At 34.7% G+C, this 9,780-nt stretch overlaps 1 protein-coding gene across 1 annotated transcript; it reads left to right on the plus strand.

Annotated features, from left to right (window-relative positions):
- The first annotated feature begins 756 nt into the window (after positions 1–756).
- Positions 757–4,296, plus strand: LOC122350025 (odorant receptor 131-2-like). Its single transcript, XM_043246217.1, has 2 exons — positions 757–1,648; positions 4,247–4,296. The coding sequence occupies exons 1-2, from the start codon at positions 757–759 to the stop codon at positions 4,294–4,296; spliced, it is 942 nt and encodes a 313-aa protein (XP_043102152.1).
- Positions 4,297–9,780: the final 5,484 nt, after the last annotated feature.

The following is a 9,780-nucleotide window of genomic DNA, read 5'->3' on the forward strand; positions in this document are numbered from 1 at the left end:
AAAGGCAAACATAGTTTCGTGTTTAAGTTCTGAGACCAAGGTGCCAGAAAGCGCATTCTGTTTGGTTTCATTATTTTACAAAATTGCAATATTTGGATTATTTTAAGAACAAGTGAGTCATCTGTCCTAGAGTTAGTATGCTGCTGCTCTGCTTTAACAGTGCACATTTTTCTAGGTTAATATTAGATTAAGAGGCCATGTAAAGTTTCAGATAAGTCATAATTCATGTTTAAGGTTGTTGAATGATAGGTGAGCATGTGTGACCTGTGTGATCTGCATGCCAATGTGGATTTATTTTTTTGCGACTAATAAAATTTGGGCTACTCAAGTTTATTTATATTATATGTCTCACCGCTTATAAGATATAAAAAGCCATTCTTGTTTTTCACCTGGAAAATTAATAAATGGCCAACTGTTTAAGAAAAAAAACAAAAAAGGTCCATTTATTTTTAGGTTGAGTATTGTTTGTATCAAGCTGACTGGGGACTCGGTAACCATACAGCAAGGCTCTTGAGGATATGGCAACCCCTGTCACTAAGACAGTATATAAATAAAAGGCAGGTCAAGAAGGAGAAAAAAGGATTAGAGTTTGACATCTTTGATGTACAGATTTAAACTGTAAGCTGCTCAGAAAGGTCTTTTTGTATCTACTGTATTATGCAAGACCTCTATAATTGCTTTGAATTCTAATTATAAGCTAAATTACATTTAATTAAAAGGACTTTTGGTTATAAAATACCTATTCATGATTGTAAGATGAACACCTCACAGTTTATCAAACGTCAAGAATTATTAGAGGAAACATTTTTCAAAAACTTTACTGTTGTTTTATTTGGCATCATTATCAGTTGTATCAACAGTTTGCTGCTTTATATTTTCTTCAAGAACCCTGTCTTCGCTCAGGAGCCCCGCTATATTCTCTACATGCATCTGATCATCAATGACATCATTACATTGTCTGTCAGTGTGATTTTGTTTGTGTTTGTTTACTTACTGCCAAACATAAATGTCGCTATCTGCTGCATTTTCATCTTAATTGGAAGCAGTGTCTACAAGAACACACCACTAAACCTGGCCGGCATGGCTATTGAGCGCTTTGTGGCCGTCTGCTACCCTCTACATCATGCACAAGTATGCACCATCCAAAATACCAAAATCCTGATCGGCATCATCTGGCTGGTGGGAGCTCTGCCTAGTGTGGTGGACTTGCTCGTGGTCTTGACTTTTCGTCCGCTCTCCTTTTTCACTTCTAGCCGCAAGTGCTATCAGCAAAATGTGTTTGATTTTGAATATAATATAATAAGTCATGCTGTCTTTAACATCGGCTACATGTGCTTAGTGTGGATACTGCTCTTCTACACTTACTTCAAAGTTCTGTTCTCTGCTAAAGCAGCTGCTTCAGAACCAGCTCAAGCACAGAAGGCTAGGAGAACCATTTTACTGCATGGAGTCCAGTTACTGCTCTGTACACTGTCCCTCTTCACAACTGTCCTGGACGGGGCCTTAACTTCTCTCTTTCCTTACTACCAGTCTGTAATCTACTTTTGCGATTTTGTTCTCACCAGCATTTTACCACGTCTGCTGAGTCCACTAATATATGGCATGAGGGATCAAAAGTTTAAAAAGTACATGAAGATTTCACTGATATGTGGCTCCGACAAGAGAACCGTTGAACCTTCTGATTAGTAAACTGGCTCCCGACAATGCTGGGAAGCTCGGTTTTACTCACACGCTCACATTTTTAAATTCTGTTTTCCATTTCAGCATAGACATGGACTAGACTATATAGTTAAAGTTCAAACAGTGTTACTTTTTATAAAATCTACAAAATGTCAAACTGTATTAAAATGTAATCATTCTCAAAATATTTGTTTCAATGTGTAAATAGTGGCAAAACCAATACATTTGTATGGTGTGGCTAGAGGAGAGAACTGCAAAAAAAAAAAATATTCCTGCGACTGAAATTCCTCTTAAATGTAATGTATAATGTCTCTATACATGAACTATTCTATGAAATGTCTATTTTGATTTCACACTATATCTGGCGCTTTAGCTTAATGTGGTGAGAAGGCTAATATATATTTTTGTATTAAATTTTGATCATTAAACCTATTGTTGTTTAGACCTGAAAAGGCTAGTTATTGTACTAAAACGAGTTGAAGGATGATGTCTCCACTGATAAACTTGATCATTGGCATAATCAGCAACATCTCTCTTGAACTCACTCTTCCTGGAAGCAATAATCTCCTTTTTTAATTATGCAATATGTTGGCTACATTCCAGTAGCACTGAATTAAGTTCTTTATCAGGATATTCCAGAGATAGCTGAATTTTGACCTCCATTTCCTTACGAATATTCACCAGCTGTGCAGATATCTCTTGTTCTGTCAACGCCATTAGATCAAATGCACACTTATTCAAAATTTTACACCATTTGTGTGTTTATTAACACATTAACACACCTGCTGCAATTCATGATTAAGTCAGGTAGTTATAAAACGTATAGTATTTGCCAGCTGTCCGTTTTTGTGAGCTCATCTAAAGTGAAGACTATTTATACCTTGTAAAGCATTTACAAAAAACGAGATGTAAAAGCTTTATCTCCCAAACAGAAAAGTTACATTTAAACAAAATATTTTTTCAAGATGCAAAAAATGAAACCGTACAACTGTGCACTTGATAAATGTAAAACAAACTTCTGGAATTCCATAGAAAAAAAAAAAGGATCAAGTGTAAAGACTCTGTGTCTAAGAGTTCAGAGTCTCTGGCTTATACTACCGCTTCGGCTATTAAAATTGTTCAGTTTTGTCTGCAATGGCAAACTGATTATATTTATCATGTTTTTATTAAGTTAATTTAGAACAAATCTTGGAACATTTTTTGTTTGTTAAATATAAGTTTTTGTTATGGTCTCTTATGAACATTGTGTTAGTATACCGTCTGATAATTAACTGGTATTTGATTGGTCCGAAGGAGGATGGGGGATTATGACTGATTTTATATCTGTGTCAGTAAAGTTCAGGATGCTCACACTCAAGCACTACAAAAAAAAAGGATATATTTAGATTTAGCATTTTGCTCTTCAGCACTGCCGTATGTCTCGGGGCTGAGTCTGTGTGAGGGTGTTGTAAATTGGATGGCTCACGCTGTGCACTTTAAATCTATCTTTAGTTATTTATAACGGAGGAACTTGATCACTTCTGCTCTTCTTATTTGATTTAGCTGTTCTAATATCCGTTCAGATTTTAAAAAAAAACGAATCATTGCCAAAATAGTCTATATTTTTTCTGCCTCAAATGCACAATAAAAAAAGGGTCAAACACTGATGCATATGAGAATGTGTGACAATATAAGACACAATAAGAAAAAAAGAGAAAAATGTTGATCTTGATGTTGATGTTGATCACTGATAAATGGAATTTTTCTCCAATATCTCTAATATATGGTCATGAAATCTTCTAAAATTCTAAGACTTCCTTTTACAGAAAACCAAGATACACTGTTTGGTTCTAAAACTCATGTGCAGAAATAAAACAACACCCATTCACATGGATTTTTAAATGGATCACAAAATCAAACCTGGAACAGTTATGACCTTCACTGCTATATATATATATATATATATATATATATATATATATATATATATATATATATATATATATATATATATATATATATATATACATACATACATACATATATATATATATATATATATATATATATATATATATACATACATATATATATATATATATATAGACAAAGTAACCGATAAAAAGAAGCTGTTATGTAGGAGCCCTTGTAGTGATGTAATGTTCTGATATATGCCACAGCGTCTATCTACAATTATACCACATAATTAAGCAGACCATTAAAAATGTAACCCCATGTGCTATGTTGGTTATAGTCCTAATATATATAGGCCTATCTACAGAATTTAAGAACTCAGAAACACCAACACAATACGTAAACATTATGCCTAAAAAGATAGAGACAAAGAGAGATTTCAAATAGTCTGTCAGCCAATGAACGCCTTAATTCAACTTTTCTGAAGCACCATTTGAGCACTAGATGGTGGTGTTGTAGCATAATTTATTTATTAAAATAATAAAATGAAGCAAATTTCCCAGTCTTCTGCAAGAATATGGTCATGGTCTCATACCATGTCTGTGTTTTAAGATTTAATTTCTGTTTGTATAAAAAGATTTTGAAATTCAGCTTCTTGACTGAAAATAAAAAGGCTCCAGTAGGACATTTTTATTTGAGGAAAAGGACTCACCTCAGCTTTAACCCATTAAGACGGCATCAACATAGCTTTAGTAACAGACAAAAGTTGATTTTGCTTTATTAGTCAAATAATCAGTGTAATCAGACAATCTTCTAATATTGAATTTTTTTCACAATCACAAGCTCGTGGGTCATGCACAGTTTCAACAAATGGATAAAAGAGAGAGAGAGAGAGAGAGAGAGAGATGAGTTCTGATATGTTTGGGTTGGTCTTAATGCCTCATTAGAGAAGCTTCTGTTTGCAGAAGATGATTTCTCTCACACTGTCCTAGAAATGTCCGTTCTGTCCTCAGGACCGAGTTCCTTCTCCCCGACTCTTTGAAGTGAAGCATCTTTTATATAAGGTCAGGGCGGAAGATAGGAAGACGGGTTATCGCAGATGACAGGAAACCTTCGTGAGAAGACTAAAATGAGAGTTAGAGTGGAGATTGAGTCCCGTGGTAGAGATGATCCTAGATATGAAGGAGCTCCACAAAGTAGATGTGGCATGCAGTCAAAGTGAAGAATGTTTAAATAAAGGTATTAACTTCAAAAAAGTAAATGATCAAAAAAGAAACTTGTTAATGAAGCAATGAAATGTAGAGGTCTGGAGCCGCTGTGGAGAATTTAATTCACTGATGTGTGAACGCTCTAATTAAAAACCTCTTTGCCTATCTGTGCCATTTTAAAATAGTCAGTGTCAGTGTTGTTTATGGTTTGAATGCTTTGTAGTGACAATCTTTTAACATTGCATTCAGTTCTCTGATGATTTGTCTTTCTCTGTTCTTTTTCCTTCACTGTTCTTTCTTTCTCACAAATAAAATATAAAATAAATAGCATATTTTTGTTAGCATATGTTAGAATGTAAATATTCCATTATCGTTTTTTGTCTTATATGCTATTTTAAAAGAACATACGTGTGAAATACAAGGAATTTTATATGTTAGTCAGCACGTCAAAATAAATGTAATTCTTACATTTAAATATAACATCTGTGCAAAAATAACATCAAGTGCATTTTAAAACAGCAATTAAAAGTGCACTTGAATAATAATAACAGACTTTATCATTTTCAATTTTTATGATTACAGTTTGTTATTTTAACTGCAGTTGGGCTATTTTGATTATGTTAACATATAGCTAAGACAATAATATAGTTTTTGCAAATAAAGTCTTCATATATATATATATATATATATATATATATATATATATATATATATATATATATATATATATATATATATATATATATACACACACACACACACACACACTTTAAATATTTTGAGTACGCAACAAATGCACATTCAAAACAATGAAGTGCATTTTTATTTTAAAACACAAGCATTTTTATTAACTAAACAGTTGAATAGTGTAGTTATGGCAGATACCAGCAGGGGCTTATAACGCAACCCTAGCCAAACCCGATCCGTCTGTCCTCATTCATGCCGTCAGATTAACGTCAACGGAAGAGGAAAGTTGTTACAGAGGAAGAGCGAGTTATTACACTTTGATTAAAGATTACAAAGACAAACATTTTTTTTCCTTTGGAATAACATATACAGACGAATCGATCACAATAAGATCAGTAAAGTGCATCAATAAAGTAAACAGGGTCGATTCTGATATCATGTTGACTTTAAAGTCCCTCCCTCAACCTGGCATACTACAAATAAAGGGTGTTAACGTGTGTGATTGCGTTCGTGGGGCGACTCATGTCTGATCACAGGGCAAAATGTGAATCAGGTCATCTTACAACAAAAAAGTATGCACCACATTCAAGCCGAATGCAAATATAGACCAAGTCAAGCACTGAATGGAGTTACCAAAAGTAGTGTGTGGTACCTATTTTAATCAGCAAAATTTGCATGCATAGCGAACTGTGTAGTCTCAGTGCAGACTGTTTCGCAGCAACACTAAATCTCTGATTTCTTACGACGGCATCATGGCGGGGTAGATGTATGTAAATGCGGGTTTCTCTCCCGCGCCGCTCCAGATGGCAACACTGATCTCACTCAAGCCAATGAGGAAACACACCGCACATCTGGATCCCATCCGCGCGTTGGACACAGTCAGGGGTGAATACCTGAGTGGGCAGCTTCCTCTAGTCTTCTGGCTACAGCTCTAAATATGCACAGCATCTATCAGAGAGCTAATGATTTCCACAAGCAATGAACCGAACTTGACAATCATATCAGAGTGTACCGCGCCGTGCTTTCAGGAGTCAAGTCAAAAGCTGATCTAATGCCCTGAAAACATAAGCACGGGCAATAGTAGAATTGTGATAATTGACATGCTGGTAAAAAAAAAAAACAAGTGCAATCTGTCCTGAGTGGCCCAACTCCAAACAAAGTGGACACTGCTGCCAGAAAATAAAAAGATGTGATTTATTATTCAGAGCAAAAGCAGCTGTTGTGAAAACTCTTCTGGACTTTATTTAAAAGAAGATGCATGGTATATGACATTAAACTTTACATGCATGTGTGAATAATATACACAACAATGATGATAACAGCGTTTGTTTACATCACTTAAAGGGACAGTCCACCCGAAAATGGACTTTCTGGCATCATTCACTCACCCTCGAGTCATTCTAAAGCTGTGTGAGGTACAGATGAGATCTTTTATTTCTGCTGAAGAACGCTGGACGCCAAACCGCTGTTGTTTTTTCTTAAAATGTCCCTTCTTTTATGTACTAGAGAAGAAATTAATTTATATTGATCTGGAACAGGATGAGTAAATGAGGACAGCATTTTCATTTTTGAGTGGATTCTCCCTTAATGCATAACATACAAAATATAAAACATGTATAGCCCTTAAATGTTTTTATACCCTAATATAAATATTGTTCATTTTTAATTGATATTAGCAAGCCAAAATCTTGTATTAGTGTATTAGTGTATGTAAAATTACATTTCAACCAAGGAAAATAAGGCCGTGAAATTGTTGCTTATAATTTTAGTAACTACTGAATTAAACAATGTTAACAAATTGAACTGTATTGTTAGTTTCTACTTTAGTTTCTAAAAAAATGAAATGTTTTATCACTGATTTGTCAAATTTATCAGATTAATAACAATCAATTCTTTAAAATAGTTTCAGAGATGAATGCACCTTTATTAGTTAACTTGAACTAAGAATGAACAATACTTTCACAGTCTTTATTAATGCTAATTTCAGCATGTTCTAATGCTTTATTAAAAAAAAAAAAATCAAGTTTGTGTTTAACATTAGTTCATGCATTTTGAGCTAACAAGAATAAACAATGAAAGATTACATTTTTAACGTTAACAAAGATGAATAAATCATCAAATAAATGTGTTGTTCATGGTTTATGTTCGTTAATACATTAACTAATGTTAACAAATGACACCTTATTGTAAAGTGTTACCAGTTGATCTGTGTTGTGATATTTATCAGATAACCTCCTAAACAGCATGTGGCCTGTATGAATTACACAATTGGTCGGTCAAGCTTCTCTTCCTGTGGAAGTGGGTGGTTTTGGACTAATAATAAGCTGCAGAATGGATCAGCATCTGATACAATATTTATGTTGTTTAACCATGAGCTCGATGACTAAGTGGTCCGAAAAGAACTCTATTAAATACCTGAATGTGTTTGTGGGTGAAGTGGGTCATTGTGGTATTAAGATTTTAGTTTCTTAGATCTTGTACCCATACTGTATATATTTAACCAAAAACACAGTAAAACAGGAAGAAGAAGAAGAAGAAGAAGAAGAAGAGAAGGCAATTTAAAATAACCTTTCTCTAACTGAATCTATTTATAAATGTAATTTATTCCTGTGATGACAGAAATCATTCTAACATGCTGATCTGGGGCTCAAGAAAGATTTATTATTATAAATGTTGAAAACATTTGTGCTGCGGAAGAGTAGCATGCATTTAAAACAAACTAATAACTTAAAACGTCTTTACTGCCACATTGTTGAATTAAATTACGCATTACTTAAAATGTCATTTTGTGCATTTTAAATTATTATTATTATAATTTTTTTTAAGGTCTGTGGTCACAGATAGTCAGCTCAGCGTTGTCCTTTTCTGAAGAACATATCTATCATGAAGAATAAAACTGAGCATCAGCGTACAGTTTAAAGCCACTGCTAGTTCGTTGTCTGATAGTTGCCCATTTTCAATAGCCTCAGGAAACGACTCCTCAGACATTTGACAACTCTCGAGTCTGAACAATTTGTGGTTTCTTTTCCCAAAGAGAAAGAACACACTGAACGCAATGCTGAAATCGGCCATGCAGAAAATTGAAGTCAGACTTTTCTCTTCCAGCTCTGCTGACTGTTTGTCTCCGTTTTATTCCTTCTAAAGGATGCTCTCGTTTTACAGCAATGTCGGCATGGCTTTGCTCCAGAGTCACACCTCGCCGTCTCATTCCCACAATGCTCAGACCTGCCCACTATTTCCACTGTTATGACAAGGACAAATACGAGAAGAAAGGAATGGACTCATACTTTAGTTTTTTAAAAGGAATACCAACAGCAAACTAAAAAAAGGTCATTTTGTCAATTGAATGATGAAAATGTTCAATAAAGTAGTATTATTACAACAAACAATAATCAATCAGGTTTTTGGACTGGATATATATAGTGTTCCTTACAATTTAACAAAGATTCAGCAGTATATGGATATTGATATTCAGCCAGGAATCCTGTTTGCTGGCATTTATAGGTTTATAGCCTGTACATACATCCATAATTTCAAAATGACAAAATAGCTGATCGTCTCGCTAGACGATATCTTTATCAATGATGAATTTTCCCACACCCCTTCTTTGTGGGACTGTGATTGGTCCGATTGGTCTCATTTTCATTTAATCATGCCTGTACTGAGCAGCATTTGAGAGCGTAGTGCTTCTTTGCGTACAGCGTTTCCAAGGAAACTGTTATTTTACCGCTCCAAAAGCAGCAAAGAATGAGTTAGCATTTTCATTCAAACCAAAAAAAAAAAAAAAAAAAAAAAAAAAAAAAAAGACTGACAAGTGGACGGGCAGTATGCTCATGTGTCCCGTTGACGTCAACATGGATTCAGATTCGACTCTGTTTGGAGAAACAATAACTTTAAACAAAGTGCAGGATGCTGGAGCTGCGTTACACGCGGCATAAAAGCTGTCAATAGGGGCACTTTAACACATTTGACTAAAAAAAGAAAGACATGAACATCTTGGATGAATTGTGTCAAAATACGTGTCAAAATTGCTATTTTCTTTAGCTCTTTTTTATCAATAAGGTGTGAAATAAGAGCAGACGCTCATGAAGTCATTCATCTAACTTTACAGTGAGGAGGAAGGTGATGATGTTTCTGCTGTCGTTGGTTCATCTCCTCTATCTCTCGTTCCTCCCACGACAATCAGCTCGGATCAGGCAGAGAGGAAGGAGCGAAGTGTAAGCTTCCTGTGGAATGTGCCCAATATCTCCTCTTGAAGTTTGTGTAGTGCGTGCGTGCGTGTGCGTGTGTGTGTGTGTGTGTGTGTGTGTGT

The sequence above is a fragment of the Puntigrus tetrazona genome, chromosome 8 (genome assembly GCF_018831695.1).
Source record: "Puntigrus tetrazona isolate hp1 chromosome 8, ASM1883169v1, whole genome shotgun sequence".
NCBI classification, from domain to species: domain Eukaryota; kingdom Metazoa; phylum Chordata; class Actinopteri; order Cypriniformes; family Cyprinidae; genus Puntigrus; species Puntigrus tetrazona.